Genomic DNA, 25,321 nt, shown 5'->3' on the forward strand with positions numbered 1-25,321 from the left:
ACCTGAAAACTCTCGTACTTTTATAAGGATAAGATAGGATATGTCTGTGGAGACAAAAAATCAAAAGAAAAATAAAAAAATCAGGTTGGTGTCGTGAAGCCTTGCGCACGCGCATTTCTGCTGAATAGGATGCCCGATGAGTACCCAAAAAGCGTTGCAATATGGCCGCCGAGTGGAGGGACTTGCCTAAAAGGTCTTTGCTTAAGTTTAGTCCCTAAACAGGCAAAACGCAAAAACAATCTTCAGTGATGTGGATTCATTTTGAGGGAATGACCATGAAAACTTTGCTGTGTATCATATTCAATACAACATAATAATGATAAACTTAGTATTTTTTAGTATATATACTTTTTTGATCCCGTGAGGGAAATTTGGTCTCTGCATTTAACCCAATCGGTGAATTAGTGAAACACAAACAGCACACAGTGTACACACAGTGAGTGAAGCACACACTAATCCCGGCGCAGTGAGCTGCCTGCTACAACGGCGGCTCGGGGAGCAGTGAGGGGTTAGGTGCCTTGCTCAAGGGCACTTCAGTCGCGTCCCACTGGTCGGGGCTCGAACCGGCAACCCTCCGGTTACAAGTCCAGAGTGCTAACCAGTGGGCCACGGCTTATATCTATATCCTCGGTTAATTCCTTACAGTATTTCACTGAAAGATTTGGGGGTACTATTATAAATAGAAGTTATAAATAGAATGAACTGCACAGTAACAAGAATCCATTGTCCAATAAGTCATTTTATTCAAGTATGTTCAACCCATAGACATGTGCAGTAAAGTAGCATTGCTACACTTATCTATGGAACAATTCTTTACTTACAACAAGACTACAAGTGCAGGTCTGAGAGCAGTTGAAATACTAGAGATAACTCCAATTCTGTCATCATATTTCAACAAGGACATGCTGCACCTGGCTGACATACAGACAAATAGGGGGAGCGGGCCATTCCTCCACCCCTTCACACACACTGTCCATATTTCAGTATGCAAAAGTCACAAACACACGCACTTATTTCTGTACATCTTCAAACACCAGAGAACATTTACCTACGGGTCCACCCGTAGGCCAAAGTGTTTACCATTAGATCAGCCCTGCCCACTCAGGACCTCTACATGTTACCACATGGAGGTCAGCACTGTCAAACCTCCTTGTGTGTAGTTGCTCCTCCCTGCCACAAGAGGGCAGTCTGGTCCTCTCAGAGGAACAGTGAGGTGAAAGTGGAGGCTTCGTGGAGGTTTGTGAGACTCGGGTTGGACAGGGGAGAGGATGGTGGCTGCTGTACGACACTTTAGAGAGTGCAATCTTCCAGAATGTTCCAGATCTGTGTGAGTTATGCCTCACAGAGGACAACGGGGAAGTCAACATGGATGCATGGGTGGTCCAACCTCACCATTCCCTACAAAGAAACAGTCAGAAAAAGCTCTGTGTCCACAATCAATATGGAAACTACAAACATAATCCAGAGACATTTTCACAAGTGTCTATGGTAATAAAAGAAACAAGATGGAGTTACCTGAGGTATGAGGTTCTTCTGAATCCTCTTTAGTTTGGCTTTCTTCCGCCCATTCTTCGTCACCACCATCTCCTCATAGAACTCATGGGCCAGGTCTCCATCCTCGTCATAGTACAGAGAACTATAATGGAAGCACACAGTCCCAGATAGGGAGTAATGAATGAGTGCTGATTTGACAAGCGAAACTAAAATGACACTGTACTCTCTGGAACTACATGTTAGGTGAGGGTTCCAACATTTCTGGGTCTGCCTGCCCAGGTTCTACACAGGCAACATTTCTCGTATAATTTCCATAATTTACTCAGATAGACAGTGAAGAGTGACAGGAAGCCAGAGGGAGAGAGATGGGGTGGGATTGAGAAATAACCATGGGTCAGATTAAAACCCAGGTCCCTGTGAGCACTTCAACAGATGCTGCAGCAGCTTGCACCACGACCCATCTTCCCTAAAATTCTTCTCATCATGGCTCAAATATAGGAGCTAGATTTCTGTCATGGGACCATTATTACAACTAAATTAAAATAATCCACCCTGAAAAGGAATATACAGAAAACACAGGACTCACCTCCTCCTGGTAAAGACGAATGGAGTGGCATTCTTTAACCCTCGTAGTCGGGCCAAAGACTGTTCACTGACATCACTAGCAGCATCCCCTGCCGCTCCTGACCCACCAAAGGGCCAAACACCTTTGGCTTTCGATCCACTCCCACCCATCTTCAACGACGACGGGACATTATTCTCAGAGGTGCGAATGCCCTCGTCAATGGAAGTTTGAGCTTAACCTTTTACCAGTCAAGAAACCTGAAGAGGAGAGAGGGACCATAAATGCAAGTGCTGATGTAAGTTGAGGTGACATAAATGTTGTGTAAGCATAGGCCTAGGTGTAGTTACTAACACTGATCACATTGCTGATCCATAGGCAAAATGTATACAGCAACAATCTATGGTTTTACATCTGTTTTTCTTCTCTTTTCTTTTCAAACAAAACTTAAATATATAATTTCATATTGATTGTTTTACTAGGCTTCTATGTTTACATCTTTACATCTAAACGCACTATATTTATTATAAACTGCAGATTATACAGACGAAACTCTAAAGAACTTCTCTCCATCTATGTTTCAGAGGACCCGTGTTATGCCTTGCATCCAAGTATTGTCAAATGGATTGAGTTACACATTTGCAGGACCCATATAAAGAATTGAGCATGGGTATCAATCTGATAAAAATCTGCTTAGATGTTCTAACTCATACAGTCTATTTGAGTAATTTCTTGAACTAGGATAACTGCCTTCATAACAATCTCCACTTTGACACAACATAGCTCTCTAACCACCCAAGATCAAACTTCTAATGCCTTCTTGTGAGCTCTCGTTAGCTTCCAGAACAACTTCCTTACTTTCTTCTTACCATTGTCAATACATTGGTGGATAACACATTGTCTAATCTTTACACAGGATCAGCTATTTCAACGCAACGTATTCAGCTAACTTGATGGATAGCCTAGCCTTACATCGCTAGCTCACCCATGTTAATACGTCAGACAGATTTAGATGGCCTACATTTTACGATGTCAGTTAATTAGAATTTCAGTCGGCGTTGTGATGTGGGCATGGCGGCATTTGTTTCTCTGCAATTACATTTCACTGAAAGGGACCTCAGAGTACCCAGCACTGACTAGCTTGCTTGGTACTGGGATCTGGGGGATTAAATGTCAAAAAGCTAACTCACCTATGCTTGCTAGCAAGCTAACAAATAAAATTAGCATCAACATCAATGACATGCAAACCTATAACGTTATTCCAATCTATGAAAGTCTCCGCGAACCAGAGTGCAACCTTAATAAAATAAATAATAAACGTCACAAAAATAAGCAACATCAACTGGTTAAATCTGTCTAGCTTCTAGTCTTCCAGTCGTCGCTAGCAATGTTAATACGTTAGCTAGCTAGGACTGAATCACCTTATTTTGTTTGACAATCTGGCTAAGAAACATACATGGATAAGACTATCTTCAAAGCCAATATTCAAAAATATTTCCCCTCGATGATCTACAATTGACATACGTACTGTATAAAAATCATCTCCACGGGTCAAAGCTTTGGACAGGTAGGTTTTTGCGTCACGAAGAGATGCTGAGCCCAACAACCAGCCTGCTAACGTTACCTCTTATCAGCTGTGCTCAGACACTTCATGAACAGACAGTACACGCTTCAATTGCGCAGACGACGCGACTGCATTTGAACAGTTGTTACACAGTAGTGCAGGGCTTACAGTAAGTAACCATTCTGTGTCTTAAGTTATCAGAGACTTTCAAAGCCATTCTATTATCTACTTCAAAGTTAAATAGCCTGGCCAATGTCTGAATTCAGGCAGTTACTGCACGAAAACCTCAAGACCCATTAAGTAGCTCCGCAGTCTACAGGTCATTCTTTAGTAGGCATACATCAGTATTTCTCATAAACAAACACAGACACAGAAAGACATTCTATGACAAGTATTTTTTATTGAACAGTTTAATGTATTTCTTAGCAACTCCTCAATTTTACCTATGTCAACAAAAATAAGAATCTGTGGAATGTATTTTAATGCGTTCACTTATTCCAATGAGTGTGTCTGTTTTTAATTGTGTAAAAGGCTGCCATGTAATCTGTGTACTGAGGAAAATCTTAACAGAAGGACTTGCCTCAACTGTATTAACATTTTTAATACAAAATCCCAATCATTCAGAAAGTAACACATACTTAACATGTAAAATAGACAAACAAACATATACATTGACAAACAAGCCATCCACTCATGAGCACACAACTCAATTAGGAAATGACACATTTATGCAAAGCTGATAGGGTGGATAGACTCCATCACCAATCAGACCAGATCAACAGCAGTCCCTCACGTTGCTGCTTTCTCACATGCTCACTGCACGCTCTCCGTTCATACAGGCTCAGTTCTGAGACGTCTGTTTTCTTCTCCCATCCGTTCTTTGTCACTCGTTCATTCACACGCTTCTCCAGGCGCAACTCACTCTCACTAGGTCTAAGGCACAACTGATTTTGCTCTCGCTCTCTTGTTCACTCACACATGCATTCCCTCGTTTTTGTCAATCCTCTCTGCTGACAGAGAGTGGGGGGGGAGTGAAGGCCTGTCCACGTCGTCGCCGGGGTCTTTGGATGCAGCGGTGACACAAGAGCCACCTAGTGGCCGCAGGTCAACAGTGCAGGTGGTCCCAGGCAGAGCTGGGATGGGCAGGGAGGGGGCCCATCAACCTGGCGTGGAGCTGGACAGGGCTTCCTGGAGGCGTTGGCGAGTTCGGTTGTAGCGCAGTATAATCTGCTTTACATGCTCCTCTTCCTCGCGCTTCAGAATACGGAGGAAGTTTGCGAGCTCAGGAGAAGAGAAGGCATCCCACTAGGGAAAGATTGGAGATATTAATAAGGAGTGATGATATATTCATACATATACATCTTAAAATATATTTGTGTAATACAATCAGAAACCTAGAATGTAGAATGAACAAATGCAATCAATTTCAAATCCTAAATGCATAGCATCAAGAGTGTATATACTCAAGGCCCTTTTCTTTACATCCGAGACAGAAGGGCTGGTTCAAGTCCGTATGTGTGTACTTACATTGACCTCTCCAGTCTCGTTCTCCTTCAACACCAGGCTCAGCACCTTTTCGTTGGGTCCGGCACACAAACGCAGGCGAAGAGGACACTCATCATCTGACAGCTTACGCAGGTACACTAAAATGAAGACAGAGACAAGGACAAAGGTGTAAGAAGATGCTCCTTAAAGCAAATAATCCAATCCCTATACAAGACAAATATCATAACAATGGCCAGTCAGATGTTTAAACTCCCCATTCTGCCAACCCCCTACACTATATTTTTAAAGCGGGCTTTTTGAAAATATATTATTGCCAGTGATTTGTTTGTACTGGACTAACCTTGGTCATGTCGCTCACTGCGCTCAAACAGGGCAAACTTGGCCGGGTTGTCCAGCACAGTGAACTTCTTGAGCAGGGCCTGGATGACCTCGCGGGAGCTGGTGCGCGAGCTGATGTGCAGGTGCTTGGCCGTGTCCTTGGGCAGGTAGAAGGAGGTGCGGCGCTTCAGGGCACTCCCAGCGGCCGGCTTACCGCGGCCAGGGGGATCCTGAGCAGACGAGCCCTTCCTGGGAGGGGGCACAGACACTGGGCGTACCAGCTTCAGATGGACCTTGATAAAGCCTGTGTAGGAGCCATCTTTGTTCTATGTAAGAGAAAGAGGACAAATGGCATTTAAGCACCACTGTAATTGGGGAAGAGTATTTAAATATCTGCCTGTATGTATGTATTAGAAGACATTTATAAACAAATCCAAAGCAATGCTTTAATGCTGAGAATTAGTGGTAAAATTGATAGTATTTATTGATGAAAATGTGTGTGCATTACTATTCTCTTACCCAAGTCATGAAGAGGTTGCTGTTGATCTGGGCATTGTACTCCTTCACCTTCTTTTGGATTTCTGCAGGAGACAACTCCTGCTTTCCCAATCCTTCTGTCTGCTCATCCTTAAAATGAGAAGAGAGGAAGATGTTCAATTGGATTGCTGTCAGATGGAATTCTCGATACCGGTGGGTGGGTTGGGCTTAAGAAAGGGTCACGTCCACAGTGACCCTCTCTCATCAAAGCTTTCACACACACACACATTTTCATTTGTGAAAATTTGGCTGAAACATGCATGTGCACTACTTCACCACTAGATGTCAGCAAATGAGAAGAAAGAAAAAGTCTAGTATAGTTAGAACAGAAAGTGTTAAAAAGTTCTATCACTATCTATAATACTTTAGCCACATTGTCAGTGACGGTGGAGATTCAGACCGTCATCTGATATCTCACCACGTAGGCAGAAAAACAAAGACAGGATTACACACTTGTGACGTCCCCCTTTCACTGACTCACCAAATCTAATGTGATCTAATCTCTCTATGCTGGTCATCAAACAGGTCTGCTCACAGTAGAGAGCTAGTGTGAGCAGAGCTAAGGCAACATCCAAGTGAAAACGAATACACCCCAATACCTGACATGGCAGGGAACTTCATTTGGAATTAATGATTGGCTTTATGAGGCAAGTCTGTTCTTAATAGGGGAGTGGGAGAAGTGGACAGCATGTTCACATCAACGCTAATCGTGTATGGCACGAGGGAAGACCCGTGGGAAACTACTGTTCCATTCGCTACACCCCCCCCCCCCCCCCCCCCCCCCACTTCCCAGCTCCCACCACAGGGCTGCAGTTTCCTGGCCCTGCTTTTAGTGCCAGTTTGTTTAGGCAGATGCAGTACCCTGTAACCCGACACCGCTATGTGTACCGTGCACACATGAAAATCATGGACCACGGGACTCTGCTGGTGTTAACCGCCTGTTGCATCAGCCCTCCAACGTCCTGTCCGCTTGGCTAGCCTGAAGGCCGTGACGTCAATGATATCCAATCACAGACCTTGGTTTAACCTCCCAAAGGATAGGAGGTGACTACTGGGCCACTGCAGCTGTCCGTCAGGATTTGGCTCCAGCATTCCTTAACCTTGTGGTCATTTGCTAAAAATAGTTTCATCTTCCTCCTCCCACTTCCCTTCAGGAAAACTGCTCCCTTGTTCAGTTGCGTTCTCACGTGGGAGTAGAGTCTACACTTCCTCCCAGTCCCCACCAAACTTCAGTAAATTATCTATTGCCATAGCCTGACGAGTCAGACCCACATTAAAATGTAGGGTCTGGGCACTCACCGTTCACAGTGCTCAGTCCGAGGGGCGGGATAATCGGTTGTCTTTCAAATTCCCTCTGCACGCAATAGGACAGTGCTATGAGTCCCATGCGTTTCCCACCAGCGGAGCTAGTTGGCTAGTTCGAACTTTTGCCAACTTATTAAAAGCTTAACTCGTGTCACACTGTTCGCCAACAACAACATTATCTTATTTGTTTTCAAGTAGCAGGGAAATCAAGCCAAACCGTTGCAACTCTGCCATCAATCATTATGTTAAGCCCGCCTAACGACTCTATACATGATTTGAGTAGCCTGATAGAAGTTTCATTTTTCGAGCTCACAAGCCAACGGAGAGTTGCTAGACTAGCCCTGGCAGCTGCCGCTAGGGTGCGTCCAGATTTCTAGGCTACTATTGCCAGACATTCTGGGGATTTATCATCAAATGAGAGTTTAGGGGCAACCTTAAAATGAAATTCCTAAGAAGCGTGATGCTCACACTATTCATGGCCAAGGATTTCACTATATAGACCTACAACATCTTGATCGCGTTATTATACCTACATACTGCTTGATAAATGCACTGTACTTAAAACATAAACATATAAATGCTGAATGGGTACAGGGAGCATTTAAATGTCAATATATACCATAAAGCATGTCTGCTCCAGACCTATGGTCCAGCTATGACTGAGGGTCATGTCGACGGGCTGATGGTATTAAATCAATAACCAATAAGCCTAAATGCAGTCGGTGACGGTTAACTGTTAACAAATCGATGACCAGAGATGATGGTGCAGGTGGGGGTTAATGACTGAAAGAGGGTAATGATCACATGTGGGAGCATTCAGGCATGCGCGCGCACGCACGCACACACACATACACACACACACACACACACACACTCACTCACGATCTATTAAGTGAAATCCATTTAGCCTGACAGTGAAAAGTACGTAAGACAATCAGTTGGCTGTTTGCTGAAATGATATTCACTGATTCACTACCTGGAAATGGGGTCAGAGAGTCACTGGCCATCATCTTAAATCTTAGAGTCAAAGACTTCCTGCTAAATAAAAAACTCACGTCATCCTACTATTGGTTTTTTCTTGTTCTCTAGAATGATTTTCTCAAGGGGAAGTCAACAGATACCTAATCAGTGTGTGAATCTCATGGTAGCCTAAACAAAATAAGTAGGCTATCCAAGTCTGTAGATTATCATGATGATATGAATGTTTCATTGCTGACAAACTCACAAAAAAACGACCATTTCCTGTGACTCACAGTCTTCCATCTTGTGCCCCAACCACAGGCCTGTGTCATTGTGAAACGTATGATTTCCAAACATTGTGGTTGACAAGAGTACCATGCTTTTTGAAATGGAAACGTTATGTAAGATTTAAAAGAATAACTGAGAATGTCATCGACCTATGCCCTCAGCAGTAAAAAATAGATTCTAATGAGTTGAAAATGGGCGTTCAAATTTGTAAACAAAGTATACAGCACCTAAAGTTTCAGGTTCCTTTAAAGTGGTGACATTAACTATACTGTTATGTATGCGACGAAAATGGTAACGTCTGGGCCGTCTTGATTCACTACACTGTGCAGTTCAACTTTTATGCAAACATTACAAACAGCTGGCGTTTCAAAATCAAGATGGCACTCCACCCAACCTCGAGGAGTGGTGGCGGCAACAGGATGTTCTCACCATTCAGCATTGTTTTAACAGCTAGCTAAAATGTTTCAGGTAGAGGTAGGGCTACTCAACTATGCAATTGTCAAGTATGTAGCTGAATATTGCATTAATACTTCCCATTTTAAAATAGAAACATTAGGTCTACTAATGGAAGCTGAAAAAGTGTCACTCTCTCACTCCACGTGCGCAAAAACTACAATCAAATTGCCTCAATTTCAAACGTTACAAGCTACAAAGTAGCGATTCACAGTACAAGTGATGCATTATGCTGGTCAAATGTATCACTCATGAACGTTCTCACCTGCTCTTTCTTGGGTTTACGTATGAAGGATGTGCGTGCAGTGTAGTACTGCTCGAATTCCGAGTCCGAATCCTCCTCACTGCAGTATCCACTGCTCGTGGAGCTACCCCATGTCTTCTCGAAAGATGGGGTCTGATCTGTCCTGTTTGTCTCACTCATTTTTGAAGAAGACATGATAGAGACAACCGCTTAATGTAGCGAATCGCAATCCAACAACTTTCTATTTAGTTTGAAGACCAAACTTTAGCTTTACTACTCGTATACAACAATATATTCAAGAAACAATGTCCTAAATGTCTCAACAAATTAGGATGTCCCTTTAAGCTATTCGAATTATCTATGTGAACTTCGATTTCTCTCTTGAATCGCCGTGCGTAATGTAAAACGAAACGCCTTGACCCACGCTGTGTAGTCGGCTTTTTTTTTCCATACAGGATGTTCGCCCCACCCGGCCGTTGGGATTGGAAAATACACAAACCCAGCAAAGGCCTGTTTTGATTGGCTGGAGAGAGGAACTTCCAACTCGACAGTGCTGACGATGCCTGCGCCTGGACTGCGCCCACCATTTTTTCCCGGTTGCAACAAGCTTCTATCATTTGCTACAAAGTCACAGACTGATAGTATTTTGTGATGGGGAGGTACAACGGGCAACAATAATAAACGATAGGCATAAAAGGAGTAAAATACCTTTCAATAATAAGGTCTACTCCTGGATATGAAGGAGTTTACGTAACCAATTAATTTATGTGAAGATTAATTAATCTGTAATTATGGTGATGAGATTGGATCATCCCAGGGGAAATTTCGATGAGACAATGTGTGTGTTAATGTATGCATATTCAAGATTTAAGATTTGTGATTACTAACTACATCTCATTATGCAATATACAGTATGAGAGAGTAAAAATATCCTCATACTCAAAACACAGTCATAAATAAAAAATAACATGTGCTAAGTGAAGGTAAGAATGAGTGTGTGTGTGTGTGTGTGTGTGTGTGTGTGTGTGTGTGTGTGTGTGTGTGTGTGTGTGTGTGAGCCAACATCATGTACAGCTGTAGCCCTCTTAAAGGCGATACTGCCGGACATGACAGACTTGTGGACCTTATAGCTGCTCAGATCCCATGCACTGAGGATGAGCAGATCTACACACCACTGTCCGCTCTGAATGGTTTAATTAACAAACAAACACCTTCTCTGTAATTGCAAACACACCGGACATTACCTCTATTTTTCAGAATAACAAAAAGGTTAAAATATTTGAAATGTCATGTGGTTTTGAGCTATTTATATACTATAAAAACTATAAAGTGACAGCCTTTGACTTCTGCCATTGAGACCCTAGGATGCAAATGCCAGCTCATTGTGTTAGTGTTTTGGAGCATAGATCATTTACATAGATTGGCGGTCTCAGTGGTGTAGTCTAGTTAGCTGTTATGGGTATACTGAGATGTAGTTTAGTTAGCTGTAGTGGGTATACTGTGATCAACCCCAAAAGTAAATACCTATCCTTGCCTATTTTAAGTGGGTATACTGAGATGGTGATGCTTTTTAAGTGGGTATACTGCGTAGTCCTGCGTATCACGTAGACTACACCGCTGGGCAGTCTGTGGACTTCGCAATGATGGGCTATAGAAAACAAAGGCCATTAGGCCAAACAGTTGGCTGTTCCAAGTACTGTTCCATATTAGCAGTTTTAGGAAGCATGTTTATTTGGAAGAGACTATTTTTCTTGTACCCTTAAACCTGTAAAAACTCATGATAGATTTCTGAACTGCTTCAATCTACTGGATTTTTCAGACAATGATTCCTAATGAAATGAATGAATACAGAATTGACTTTAAAGCACTATTGCTTGTTTATAAATCAGTAAATGGAGCAGGACCTAAATACTTGTCAGACATGCTTCAACAGTACACACCTTCTCGTCCTCTCAGGTCCCAGGTGAAAAACCTGCTAGTAAAACCTACAGTTAGAACTAAACATGGTGAAGCAGCTTTTAGCTGCTATGCGGCTCAGCTGTGGAACCGACTTTCGGATGACATTAAAAAGGCCCCAACTGTAGCCAGTTTTAAATCTAGACTTAAGACCAAACTGTTCTCAGACGCTTTCTGCTAACTGTGCCGAGTTACAAATTCTGAATCTGCCTCGATAATTATTCTACTTTGTCTTTTATTACTTTTTTTACTACTTTTGCCTTTGTTTTTGCTTACTAATTATTCTTTATTTTTAAATGATTTTACCTTGTGTTTTATGTTTTCCTTTTATTATGATCTTTACCTTTTAACTATTCTTTGACTATATTGCCCTTCTATGCTTTTATTTGTTATTATCGTTTGGTTTTGTTTATGTAAAGCACATTGAATGACCTCTGTGTATGAAATGTGCTATATAAATAAACTTGACTTGACTTGACTTGACTAATGAAACTTGACTTGTAAAGTGGAATCAAATAAAGTATATACAATGTTTGTGTGCGTGTCATTGTGTGTGTGTGTGTGTGTGTGTGTGTGTGTGTGTTCTTCAACATGATCTGTCTTCTCACCACATTCGTGTCTGATTCTATGGTGTCCTCCTCAGTCACACTTGTTTGGTCAGCCACGGAACCCTCATCCAAACTGCAGTCCAATTTGATGAGAGCGCGGCATCGGTAGTGACATGTGAATCTGCAATCTGAGACAAGGCGAAACCACAGAATTGCATCAGTTCTATCAGCTATCACTTCCCATCTACAGTGACACCCATGCTGTCACTGCTAAAGAATGTCTTCTTCACATGAATACATGAATCTTTGAAAGGAGTAATTGTTATCATGAAGGAGAGGAAGTATGTGTGTGTGTGTGTGTGTCTGTTGGTGGCTGTGGAGGCCGATCCATGAGTCACACACTCTATCCCACAGGCGGGGCAAGGGAGCCCTGATGTTGGGGTAATACCGGCTGCCCTTTGAAGTCGTTGGGCGTGTCTTTGAGCCCTCCGGTACAGAACGGTGTTGTGTATCTGTTCAGTTCCCCTGGCACAGGTGTGGTTTCCTTCTTTCTTGTCAGCTCCTTTCAAAACCATTGAAAATGTGTCTTTTGATGTGTGAATTGATAAGGTCTAATTGGTGTTCATGACCCAAACTTTTCTAATTTTTTTGTTATGTCTTATGTCACGGTAATAATGCCCATCACCGGCCAGACTATGATCAGAAATTGTTTGACAAAACTAGAATAAAAATAATATGAAAGGAAATGAAATGATTGAGCCCTGACATATTTTTTATGTCACTGATTTTGCAGCTTTGGTGTCTTGCATTATGTACTTTGACACATTACCTTTATCACAACAGTAAAATCACTAAATACGTTCCATGTTTATGCTCAACCAGCATTCACACAGAGATGCAACAACACCTTCAAATAGAGAAAACTCTGTACAGCGGGACAACTATCACCTCTACTGATTGTGTTCAGAGAAACAAAACAAAAAAACCTATTCATACTTTGAAACCAAACACACAGGAATAAACATCTACTTCTACAATTACTCAGAAAAAGAATATGAAGTTTCATGTATGAAATCTATAAAAACACTTTTTATTGTGTACTCAATAAGTAACAGTCAGTAACAAAGTATATGTTCTCAAAACAACCAACCTTGGTAGAGGTGGTTTATATTAAGGGTTGGTTGGTTTGGTTGATATAACCTGGAATGCACAATAAAAAACTTTGATGATGATTGATGAAAAAACTTTGATGATGATTGATGAAAATATCTGATGGATTGAAGGTTCAGTTTGCAATATACATCTGATGTCACCCTATGGTTGCTGAGTGACATTCGAACGAGTCGACGGTCATTTTCAAATTTGTAGTGGTCTCTTAATTTTGAATATGACTCATTGATTCTGATTTTTTCCAGAGCTGTATATATATATGAACTCTTCAGACAGTTGTCATACAGAATTCACTTCATCAGCCATTTGCACATATACCAAAACACGTCTTGAGACAACACTGACATCTCGTGGAGTACCAGTGTCATAGCAAGTGTGCTAAATTGGCTTCAGTGAGAGATTAACAAAATACTAAAAGTTATTTATAACCATATCTAATTATTATTAGGGCATATTTCAGTAACTTAACAAATTGTGGTATATGAAGACAATATGTATTTTATGTGGACATTTTGAAGAATAAAGCATCTTAATTTACCACAACATGGAATGTAAAGCACCACTCTTTCTCTAATGTATAAAGACACTAAGGATGGGCAATATAGACTAAAAAAAATTGCACCACTATCCTCTTGGCCTCAAGTCATACGCTTAGAGACCTGTGTAAACATAAGCATTGATCCAATAAAGTAACTCCATAATAAAGTTGGAAATCCACCATCTGTGATGCCTGTTCACATTCTACATGTGAGCTGCACACGTTGCATACTGTATGAGCATGTCGTCCACTATCACAAGATGACAAATTCGTAAATTGGGGAGGAATTCTGTCTAATGAACAATACAATATGGCACATATCCATAAGAGACATATTCTTCAAACTTACTTTTTTGCCTTTCAACACACACACACACACACACACACACACACACACACACACAATCACACACACACACACACACACACACACACACAATACAGCTTGACACCAAGACTAAACAGGAATACTGAAAGTAATATGCAGGTCACGTTATGCAATGTATGACTGTTTCATATTTACACCCACTAACCAAGGAGCCTCCACAAAGTTCCTAAACAAAATCATATGCAGGAAAGACAACCACTCTTAAAAACATCCTCCAGACTAGCATTGCAGAATGGTGAGCAAAAATTCTCAGTCATGTGAAAAATGAGATCTTATGTAAAGGAACTAAGGAAATTAAATGTTGTGTGTGTGTGTGTGTGTGTGTGTGTGTGTGTGTGTGTGTGTGTGTGTCAGTGAGAGAGAGAAAGAGAGAGAAAGAAAGAGAGAGAAAAGGAAGGAAGGAAGGAAAGAAAAAGTAGTTGATGTTGGTGTGTGAGTGTGTGTGTGTGTGTATGTGTGTGTGTGTGTGAGAGAGAGAAGGAATGAAAGAAAGAAAGGGTGGTTGATGTTGGTGAGTGTGTTAATGAGAGATGGAAAAGAAAAGAAAAGAAAGAAAGAATGTGTGGTTGCTGATAGGAGGATAATAGCGAGAGCTCGTGACAGGGTGGGTGTAACCTGACTGACATGCATGTTGACTGTGCAGGAAAGTGTGGTAAAATAGAACAGAACCTCCCCCACCTCAGCACCCCTCACGCACACAACTCCTCGTCCTCAGAGCATGTTCATCAGCACACCGCTCCTCTACTGCTCACAGGAAACACTGCAGGTGCTTCACGTTGACACTGACACGCCAATATGGGTGCCAATGAACACTAGCCTGCTTAACTGGAAGGCCAAATAAAATAACTGCCCAATGAAAAACTGCTTAAATGGTCTAACTGACCAATATACTTGACTTGACAGAAGTTTGCTTTTGTAAGTCTACACAATGTATTCTTCTTACTAGTTCACTGACTGGGTAACTTAATATTTAACAGCAAATCTCTTCATAAGTGTAAAAGTCAACATCCTAATGAGGACACAGAACTTTCGCTGTTTTACATAAACATCATGGAAAACCTGTCTCACTGTGGGACAGACTGGAAATAATGTCTCATGATTCATAAGCCTCAGAGTTCAGGTGGGAAATATGCTCTCTCAGCATAAAGACTGCTGTGAGGTCCAAACAGGGAAAGCAGCAGCTGTAGACAGGAACGGCCAATATCTTACTCACAGCTCAGAGTAGGTCTCGTCCAAAACTTGTACACTTTCAATGAGACCCATATGGCGATTGTATTTCAGGCCTGGCATAGACAATCAGAGATCTCCGACTTATCTCCATTGTTGGTTTTAAAGGTTTCTGTGAACTCTGTACTGGAATCTTTGGACAAATTTCCTTTTTTCATGTGTAGGCAATTATGGGTAATGTTAATATAATTGGGTCAAAGGGGAACTTTTCATAACATTTCAGTAACCAAAATAATATGTAGCTAGCAGAGGTGTTTATTTAATTTACAGCTTGTTTCAGGGGACAGCACAGCTTGAATTAATGTTTAACAGAGAAAGTTAAATGTTAAAGAGGATTTCTACATTAATTTACCTTTGTAGTACAATTTTAGAAGAAGCATTTGACATCTTTAAGACTGTTGGGATGTTGGGAGAAGACTACAGTAACATCATCTCAGGTCATTCAGTTCAACGTTTTGGAAGTCAATGAACGACTCAGAAGTATACCAGCAAGCCAGTAATTGGTACACTGAGTAACAAATGGTTCCCAGTGGCTGGATATACGGTCTGATGATGAAGCCCTCAACTAGAGGAAGGAAATGCAAAGGCCCTTTAGAGTACTAGTTGAAAATCACAATAAAAATGCAGTGCATTTGTCAAAGAGTAGAGAAAGGTGTGCCAGTCACTAGGCTAAGGCTAATGCAGCGGTGACCGGACTGCGTAGCACAACAGACAAGCCCTTGCACTGCCAAACAGGAGAGAAATTATGCCAGTAAGACTGCCTGTTCGAATCACAACGGCAGTGGTCTTTTTTTTTGCCCCCTATAACGCTGCACGATCTCCCTCCGGTGCGTGGGCTTTAGCGATCTGCGATCTACGATTTCTCTGCCGTGTCTGCAAAGTCCCAATTGCAGACAGGCGCTAATGGTATGCCCAGTGCATAGCTAGCATAGCTCAGGATCCTATAGTGCCCATCCTGGCAGGCTTGCTTTGCCATCTTTTCTATGCACAACCAATGGCGAGCCTGTGAGTGAGTCCCCTGCAGGGCCTCTGCCAACCTGCAGTCATGCCCTGGAGATGCCCATACAGTCCTCATTAAAAACTATTCACAGCAGATGAATGGGCCTCCCCCATGAATGCTGGCCACCGCACAACAAACCCATTGAGTCCTGCTGGGGACGCAATGGCATGCAGGGGTCCATCAAAAGAGGAGGCCAGCAGTATACATCCACCTCAAACCCATCCAGCATAGTTTTTGTGCAAGTCTATGTTGCTGCTCCTGACAATGCTGTTGCTGGACGCCATGTTTAGATTCAGGTTAGACTCTGTCCTGTGATAAAATAGCTCAAACCTCTTTAACACAGCTATGTGAGGAAACAATACCAGACCACAAATAGATTAGTCACTTAGGTACACACTTGCTGCATTCTCTTCAGGTTTATCTAAAATAGATGTGGGTGCTGCGGCAAAGCTAAGGCTTTCAGCGCTATACCGACATTGTGATAAAACTGTAGTAAGAAGATCCACAGTTATCATGCTGTATGTAAATGTGCTTACTAGTAAACTATTCATTTAGAGGCATCCTGATCAATTTGTAAATGTGAACCATCATCAACACCATAGCTGCCATCATGCCAGGTATGAAAACAATGACAAAACTCTTGACATTGGTCCTTTTTTCCCAATTCTTCTTAGTTATAAAATATGAAATGCCTTCTTTCAGAGGAAAACATACAGCCTCTGTCTGTCTGTACACCATACCTCACATACAAATGGACAAAGCCACACTCATAGTTTTCTGGTGGATACTTACTAACACAGCGAAGGCTTTGCTTGTACAGGCCCCAGATGAAGTCTCCACACAGGTCGCACCAGGTGGGCTGTGTGTGGCTGCATGGCTGGAAGTCATGGCCCTCCCCAACCTCCTCCACTAACTTCGGATCGGCTACCCTGATCTCGACCTGGGTGTCCTCCTCTGGCTGGGGGTCTGCAGCAATGCCCCCTAGCAGCCTGATGATCCGCACACGGCTCAGGAGCTCCGGAACCCTGCCGGGACTCAGACGCACGGCGTTGACCCGCTCCAGGCGCGCGGTGCGTGGGGTGGAAGGCAGGGTCAGCTCAATGCGGTCGTCTGCCCTCAGGTCCTGCAACTCAATCAGCTCTCCTGCTGACATGGTGTTTCACGAGATGTGCTGATTCCTCATGCACGCAGGACCTTGTGTTTACATAGACTTGAAGTACCCATATTCATGCCCTGGGAAAAAGACACCCAAGTCTCAGTAAGACTACAACATTTTTAACATTATCAGTGGGTAATCTAACACATTATGTTAATTCTTTGAGTAGTCTAATTGAGTCAGTACATTGAATCTCTGGATAAATACAAGACTACGTTTGCAAAATGTGACAATGATGCCACATATTGTATTTGTGGTTACATGATTATCTCCTTAACAAAACCACTCCACTACCAATTGTGGTTCTCTTTGAATATTGAGTACAGGATGTTCCATAACCATGTGGTTGTGAACATGTCCAGAACATTGTTGTGCTGTTTATTACCAAACCATATGTAGGCTACTCTGCATCACTATTCTACTCTGGTCTTGGCTGCCGAAAAGGAAAAGCCAAAAAAATGAAGGCTAAATACTCATAGAACTTAATGTAGCTCAACTTGTGGCCGGCATGACTGGCGTGTCAATGACCCTGGGGGCCCACAGCGCACTTTGCAAGCGCACTGTTTAAAATCTGAGTAACACACAAACATGAGTCCCTGAGTCGTCCTCATGGACGCTGACATCGTAGCCTAATGCTCACAAAAAAGAAAGACACTACCTTGGTCTTGTTGCAGAGAGTCGGGAACGATGCGGAGAGGTAAGGAGTTTCATGCTCATCCTGCGCCAGCTCGTGCAGTGGAAGTAGTCAAACTAGGCTACCCTGGAACTTTAAGCGGTGGAAAGGTGCAAGTCCTCATTTGCATTTGATGGGAAACAAGAAATGGAAGACGCCCTCCTTTACAAAAACAGGTCTTTTCCAGGTATCGTAGCCTAAGCGGAAAATCCGCACCAACGGAGAGAAAGTAAAACTTATTTGTGATAATCTACGAATCCTTCAATTGTCCTGCAAACGTCCACAAATTCGTACACTGATGTCTTTCGGACATTCTACTCAGACTGATGTCCATGTGGTTATGACAATGAAATTATGTTCTTGTCAAGTTACAGAACTGACCGTTGAATTGCATCAAATGATTCTCCTCCGCTGATCATTCTTCAGAAAGTTTCTTTAACCTGCATAAGTTCCAAACCCGCGGATTCTCGTAGGAATACTTTCCTATAGTGGGCTAGCAAATGCGCCCTTCCACATTAAAACACCCTGCAGCTGACAGGTTAAGCTAATCGACATAACGGTCCAGAAAGTCTTAAAGGCGTTCGGTCGCTTCCGGTAGGTCTACCCCGTGCTGTCCTACAGCCCTCCTCTCCCCTTCTGAGCGGGATAGCTCTTGCGAGATCCCTCCTCCGATCAAGCATTACATGCGAAAAAAACTACTGTCATGTGGACAATTCTCCACTGCAACAGTGGATCTGAACAAGTTACATACCCTTTAAACGCCCAAAATGTATCTCTTATATTAAATATTTATTCAAGAGCGTGCTTGACGTGGAACTATGTTGTTCCTTTGAGGTTATGAAAAAATCCTTAACCACTCATTCATACAGAATGATTTCCTTTCCTGCTACTGTTCTGTTTACAACTTTGTGGAAATTATCTTGGGTGTGAATTAAAGGTCAAATTGGGTGACTCACAATAAAATACACAATGTTCCTGCTGTGCATTTACTAGTTTTACAACTTTTACCTTACATTCAAGAAGCACAAGATATACTGTGAATTCTTTTCTAATTGATTTCAAGCGGGAAGCCTACTTTATCTTAAGCTATCATGATATCCTCAAAATGTTACCTCCTTCTGCAACTTTTCATTTAACCAAAACCTGTCAGCCCTAACAAACGAAACAAAAAGTTAACAAATGTGCAGAGGTGGAAAAGTCCAGCTTGAGAAAGTAAAAGTCTAACCATTTATTGGATTTACCTGTGGACTTAACACAGGTGATCTCACCAATTAGCTGCTCTACCTGGCTGAAGAGTTGTGCTAATTAGAATTAGCTGGTTTAAGTGAAGGGTTGGCACAGATATGTGATGGGACTTTTACTTTCTGAAGCTGAACTTTTCCACCTCTGCAAATGTGTGTGTTACTGAGACGATCAATCAACCAACCATAAATTGTACGTCCAGTAACCTCTTCCTTGTTTCTGAAATGGATTGGATTGATAAAAACAGACAAACAGAGGTTCTATTATTCGGAAGCACACAGATATGCAGATATTTTCCAGTGAAATGTTTTTGTTTATTTTACAATGGTACAACGCTACACACAGAATACAGATAGAGCTGAAAATAGTGTGCAATGAGGAAGTTCGTTTTCCCAACAGTTCAGCAACCTCTAATACCATCACCACGACTATCATCTGAGATCACTCGTCCAAAAGAGAAGTGTCAACTTCCCAATGGCTCCCACCACTGCTGCTGTGACTGAGATGACAGATAGTGGCCTGTCATCAGGGCTCTCTTTCTCATGAACGTCATGCTGACAGACTTGAGGACAGAACTGAGCAGCGATGAGTCCAGGAAAAATGGCATTGCAAACTTCATTCTTCTCCTCCATACTCAAATAGTTGCCTCCCGGTCCATGAGGCGGTCTGGGTTCATAGGTTCACGGTTAGATGGTCCCATGTCTTTCTGGCTTTGTCTGTAATGGGGTGGCATGCACTTAAACACGCCACAAGGCCCATCCTAGGCTCTGATGCTGAGCTCCTTCTGTAGTTTCTCTGTGGCCTCGGCCATCAGCTGGCATGCAGGCTTGTGCTTCGGCCAGTGCTTCACCTGACACTCTCTGCAAGGCGAGAGGAGAGGCAAGATCACAATTCACAACACAGATCACAATTCCATCTGGAAGCACTTCAATTGTTCTAAAAACTCTGTAGGTAAAAAATGTCTAACCTGTTGCAGTACCATTCCCCCTGACAGCGGGAGCAGCGTTTGGCTGCCTCAGCACCACACAAGCCACATTTGGGCTTCTCTGAAATAAGATTCTCAAGAACATCCAAGTTATACGTCTGGGACAACCTGGGTTAAAAATGACAAGGCAAAGGATATAACGAGACGATTAAATTGTGAATTCATCTTTAATTGAACAACAACAATTCCTTAAATATAGGTTTCCCATGTGATTCCGGGTAGTTTCTAATAACAGTAAACAAACACGCAGGCGCTAGACATCTCAGTTCAGTACAGTGATGTTGTAACAGTTTCAGTTTGACTCAGGCGTTGTGTCTGTACATCAATGGGACGGCAGAGGAAGTTGAAGAGAGAGTCTGGAAATACCCCACACACCCTTACACTGGAAAAGTTGATTGTATAGTAATCCCACACACATCGCCTAGCCACAAGAGTTCCAATCTCACATCTGACCTCTCCCACCCACGTGCTGTAGTTTATACTGTAGTCCCATATTATACTGAGCTCAGCAGAGAGAGTCCCATTCTGAAAGGAAGTTTAATGTACTAAAGGCAGAATTTTTTAAGTATACTTTTGGGGCTTTTTTGCCTTTATTTGGACAGGACAGTGGAGAGTGAGATGGGGTGGGACCGGGAAATGACCGCAGGTCGGATTCGAACCTGGGTCCCCGTGGGCACTCGGACCCGTATATGGTACGGGCACTGTAGCCTGCTGCGCTACAGCACCCCCCTTGATATTGCCAATTTTATGTCTTCTTTATGTCTCTCTCTCTCTCTCTCTCTCTCTCTCTCTCTCTCTGTGTGCATGTGCGTTGTGACTGGTGTATTTGTCTGACCTTTGTGCCTGCACTCTCAGGTCACTGTCTGAAGGGTTGAAGGCGGTCTTCACCTGATGCTTGGCGATGCCTTTCCACTTCCCAGAGTTTGCATCCATAATGTTGCTCCACATCTCTGGGATCTGTCAGCACAGAGCATCTGTTACTCATCACTCACTTGATGACCTCAAAATGTATTTCTGTATGATAGAATAGATGAACTGTTTTGAAGTTATTTAAATTATTTTACCATTTTTATAAACAGTGACATATACAGTAATGCTAGTTTGAGTGTACATTTAATTACTATTTTCCCCCAACCAAGTGCAAGTGTCATCACATTTACCTTATGTGTACAAGGCCTGTGTGTTTTAAATTTGCAAAACCTTCCCTGTGTTCCCTAAACCCTGTGTACCTGCTCGAGGATCAGGTCTTTCTTTGGGGGTGCAGGGTCAGTGAGCGCCAGCTGGCTGAGAAAGCGCTGGAGGTCCCCCAGGATGGGTAACTGGTCAATCAGCACCTCGTTCAGAGAGCCTCGCAGCTGTGAACACAAACACACACACACAAACACGCATAAATTAAATACTAACATACATATAACCTACATGTGCAGATGCATTCAAGCTTGATGAGTGGTATGCAAGCGTGCACACACACACACACACACACACGCGTGTGCAGTCATGGGGTGCTTTGAGACAAAAGAGGAAAAAATACTTTGTAAGAGAAAGGGGGGAAGGGAAAAGAGAAACAGAGAAAAGTGGGGAAGAGCTGCAGTCACAACCATGTGAGTAGAAGCGCGGCATTCTCATCAGAGAGATGGGGGCTGATAAGTGAACAATGATCTGGCACGCACCCACTTCCTTAATTCTGTATAGGTGTGTGCGAGTGTGTGTGTGTGTGTGTGTGTAGATGGGTAAGTGGGAGGGGGATGTTTGCACAGCCAGAAGAGTCAAAAGATGAAGCTCTATGTATAGCAACTGGTTGGTAGGCCCTGTGCTTTCATAAACAAAAGTCAACAAAGAATCCATGGAAACATTGTTGGAATCTGTCAGACTTTGTTTTACTGCCTTCCCCTTTAACAGTTGTGATGTGAGAAAGGTGCGATGGACATGAGCAAAGTAACCTCCTTCTTCAACAAGCATTCAACAACCTGCTTAGGCCTATATCATGACTAGGGATGTAACGATTACCGGTATAATGGTAAACCGTGATAAAAATGTTGACGATAACAATTACCGTTTTCATTTCAAATCACAATTATCGCAGTTGATTACCACGGTGTGAAAACCATGTATTTAATCCTTCCCAGCTTCATCCGAGCTTGCTTTTGACATACAGTAGGCCTGGTACAATGAAAAAATGAACGGAGCGCTTCAGTTGTGGACCTGGTGTAGCCTCTCTGTAACAGCAGGGCTACACTGGGCATGCAACTGAAGCATTACATTCGAGGATCATAAAAAAACTGGTTTCAATTTTTTTTGAGTTCCGCTATCATGTCATGATGTAGTTCCATTGATTATAGTGGAGGCTAATTACTGTGCCCGGTGTAGCCCCGCTGTAAGACAGATCCGTGATACGCAGGACTACGCAGTATACTGACGTCAAAAGCATCACCAGCTCAGTATACCCACTTAAAATAGGCAAGGATACGTATTAACATTTGGGGCTGATCACAGTATACCCACTACAGCTAACTAGACTACATCACAGTTTACCCACTACAGCTAACTAGACTACACAGTATACCCACTACAGCTAACTAGACTACATCACAGTATACCCACTACAGTTAACTAGACTACACCACAGTATACCCACTACAGCTAACTAGTCTACACCACTGGACAGATCTCAACAGGGTCTGAGGCGTCAACCAGCTCACCTTCAGCACCTGGTTCTTGTTGAAGTTATTATAGTCGTATTTGCCCTGGCACTCAGGCTTGAGCAGGAGGTTGACCAGAGCTATCCACAGCTGCCCGTCCTGCGGGGTCATCTTCACCTGGTCCCGAGGGGCCACAGCCTGCCACCTCCCATCCATATACTTCTCCACCTTCCCTGAGGGGAGAGACAGACAGAGTGACCACAGCTGCAGTGTGATTTAGGGGTAGCAAATGCTGTACACCACTTACCTCATCATCTTACCACTTTGCATCTTTTTTTTTGTTCAAAAGAGGTGAATGATTGTACAGTATGTTCAACACTGTAGATCACTGTTTACTTTCACAACCTGGATGTTTTAATAAATACACCTTGCACAAGGTTCCAGAATATTACAGGGTCAACTTCCCCATCATGTTAACAACTTTGCATTTGTCAACATATGATGACATCATCAAAGAGAGACGTACCTGCAGTGTAGCGGCTCCAGGGGCAATAGTCCACCAGCTGCACCAGCACACATGGCATATTGTGCGTACGGAGGAGTCTATTGAGCACGCTCACACTCAAGCTGCAAGAAGATTACAATTCCACTCAGTAATAATGTCATAGTGGGAAAATATGCTGTTAGATCTTGATACAACTGGCAATAGGAGTCTACAAGGTCTGAACCATGCCAAATCTGCCTTTAGTCTGCATGTAAAATCATTACAGCACCTACCTCTCGACATGTCCAATGATGTAGCGTAACACAGACAGAGCCTTAAGAGAGATATCAAATTCCAACCTCACACTCTGATTCTGCAACTCCTACCAGAAGGACAGTTAAAAGCAGTGCATGGTTGTTACGGTTACACATGGTTGTAACTCTGGAGCTGATTTCCCACAAAACACAGTTGAAATGTAGGTCTTTGATTTTATTGTGTACTTATCTGTAATAAATGAATATTATAATTGCTTAATTGCAAAGTAACCTCTATAGAGGACTGGTTTGCATCAGGATTATGTGTGATGCGGTCTCCAGGGGTCATGTCTCCACGAGCACATTTCCCAGCAAGAAGAGTGAGCTTGCGGTGGCAGTAATCCACCAGGTCTAGAACGGCTTCCTCTGCCGATTCACATGAGTCCTGACAACAGAACAGAGCAACATTGATCAAATTGAAGGAATGGATGCATAACTGATAACAACCCCAAGTGTAATTTACTATCTGGCCTGAATCATGCACATGCACTCACCTGGTGGAACATGATTGTCTCCAGAAGGTTTATGACTGTGGCTTCATGGTGAATCTGAATGCAAGACCATCAGTTTTCTAATCAGTAACATTCTGAACATGACACAATACCTGACAACCTTTAATATGACAAACAAAACCGTGGCCGCCTTAACTTACCACCATGTACAAAGGAAATGTGCTTTTGGGGGTGAAGTCCTGTAGCTGACAGAGAATGGGGAAAACTTTCTGCTTCCAAACCTCGATGAGAATCATCTCATGCACCAGCGTTGGGATCTGAGTACAATCACAATTTCCATGTACTTAATGATGATAAAGATGCTATGGACTTGGCTGTTTTCGCACATCCAGCTTTATCTAGTTTAGGGTCTGGATCAGCTACTGTCTCTATACCAGTCCTGTGCATAACATTAGCCTACACGTCACATGGTACGCCAAAACAAAGACGTCACTGGAGTTGTTATCACTAAACTTACCTTTCCGAATGAAACAAAAAGCTCTTGGACGAATTCCTCTTGAGTGGCAGAGGCATTCAAAATAGCTTGCATGTTCAGTTTCTCAATGTATTCGTGCTGGCGGAACCACCTGCCATTCAAATTACAAAAAATATATAAAAAATCCAAGCCGCTGACGTTAACGTCATGAATATCATCCGTTTTTCATTCAAAAAGATAACGCTTGCGAACAGGCGCATCTTTGCTAACGACAAGCTTCCTTGCGCAGACAATTTGGACCTTTGAAAATAACGTTTATCTTACGTCGACTCAGGTGTAAATTAACGTTCACGTAGAAGCACACGGAAAGTTAACGTTACTGTAACGTTAACTGTTAACGTCAGTCACATCTTACTAACCTTGGAGAACCGACGTCCTTCAAAGGCAGTTTTTCCAGGCTTTTGACGTAGCCCTCGGCCTCTCCGTGAAGAACAACTGGGTCCATTACTGCTATCAGAGTCAATTTCTGTCTGATTAGAAGCTATCTTAGTAAATTAAGATATCTTCTCCGACGACTAATGTGATTGAGGGCATGTGGCTGAACTCTTCACAACATCAGAGCTTGTTGTCATAGTAACCCGTACACAAGGTCATGCGCAGTAACATTCAAGAAGTCAGCTACATTGTAATCTCGTGAGTCGTGCCTCATTGATTGTGTACATTGTTGCTTCTCAAAGTTATAATTCACTGAAGCGACTTCCTAATCATTTTTTTGTCTACATTCTCTCTCCCTGAACGGAGACGGCAGTCTTCCTGAATAATACATCTTAGATTCTTTTGGTG

General features: G+C 42.6%; 3 protein-coding genes across 6 annotated transcripts; all 3 read right to left on the reverse strand.

Annotated features, from left to right (window-relative positions):
* Positions 1 to 721: 721 nt before the first annotated feature.
* Positions 722 to 3,733, reverse strand: tusc2a (tumor suppressor 2, mitochondrial calcium regulator a). 2 transcript variants are annotated; one of them, XM_042090927.1, is made up of 4 exons: positions 3,585 to 3,733; positions 2,081 to 2,316; positions 1,516 to 1,636; positions 722 to 1,398 (listed from the first exon to the last, which is right to left on the reverse strand). In XM_042090927.1, the coding sequence occupies exons 2-4, from the start codon at positions 2,227 to 2,229 to the stop codon at positions 1,333 to 1,335; spliced, it is 336 nt and encodes a 111-aa protein (XP_041946861.1). In that variant the 5' UTR covers positions 2,230 to 2,316; positions 3,585 to 3,733; the 3' UTR covers positions 722 to 1,332. The 2 variants fall into 2 exon arrangements, with proteins under 2 accessions (XP_041946861.1, XP_041946862.1); XM_042090928.1 differs by lacking the exon at positions 3,585 to 3,733 and adding an exon at positions 3,247 to 3,265.
* Positions 3,734 to 3,993: 260 nt separating this feature from the next.
* On the reverse strand, positions 3,994 to 19,064 carry LOC121707907 (ras association domain-containing protein 1-like). Of its 2 annotated transcripts, XM_042090891.1 has the most exons (7): positions 17,873 to 19,064; positions 16,851 to 17,291; positions 11,796 to 11,923; positions 5,964 to 6,071; positions 5,467 to 5,770; positions 5,148 to 5,263; positions 3,994 to 4,925 (listed from the first exon to the last, which is right to left on the reverse strand). In XM_042090891.1, exons 2-7 carry the CDS (start codon positions 17,209 to 17,211, stop codon positions 4,779 to 4,781), a joined length of 1,164 nt encoding a protein of 387 aa, XP_041946825.1. In that variant the 5' UTR covers positions 17,212 to 17,291; positions 17,873 to 19,064; the 3' UTR covers positions 3,994 to 4,778. The 2 variants fall into 2 exon arrangements, with proteins under 2 accessions (XP_041946825.1, XP_041946826.1); XM_042090892.1 differs by lacking the exons at positions 11,796 to 11,923; positions 16,851 to 17,291; positions 17,873 to 19,064 and adding an exon at positions 9,253 to 9,700.
* Positions 19,065 to 19,421: 357 nt separating this feature from the next.
* On the reverse strand, positions 19,422 to 25,231 carry zmynd10 (zinc finger, MYND-type containing 10). Of its 2 annotated transcripts, none has more exons than XR_006031425.1 (12): positions 24,898 to 25,231; positions 24,521 to 24,629; positions 24,204 to 24,320; positions 24,046 to 24,099; positions 23,784 to 23,936; positions 23,531 to 23,619; positions 23,280 to 23,380; positions 22,814 to 22,986; positions 21,344 to 21,469; positions 21,003 to 21,071; positions 20,097 to 20,222; positions 19,422 to 19,989 (listed from the first exon to the last, which is right to left on the reverse strand). XR_006031425.1 is itself a non-coding variant. In XM_042090888.1 (12 exons), exons 1-12 carry the CDS (start codon positions 24,981 to 24,983, stop codon positions 19,890 to 19,892), a joined length of 1,356 nt encoding a protein of 451 aa, XP_041946822.1. In that variant the 5' UTR covers positions 24,984 to 25,231; the 3' UTR covers positions 19,422 to 19,889. The 2 variants fall into 2 exon arrangements, 1 of the variants encoding a protein (XP_041946822.1); XM_042090888.1 differs by having other exon boundaries at positions 20,950 to 21,071.
* Between the last annotated feature and the right edge of the window lie 90 nt (positions 25,232 to 25,321).

This window comes from Alosa sapidissima, chromosome 4 (assembly GCF_018492685.1).
Source record: "Alosa sapidissima isolate fAloSap1 chromosome 4, fAloSap1.pri, whole genome shotgun sequence".
In the NCBI taxonomy this organism is placed as follows: Eukaryota; Metazoa; Chordata; class Actinopteri; order Clupeiformes; family Clupeidae; genus Alosa; species Alosa sapidissima.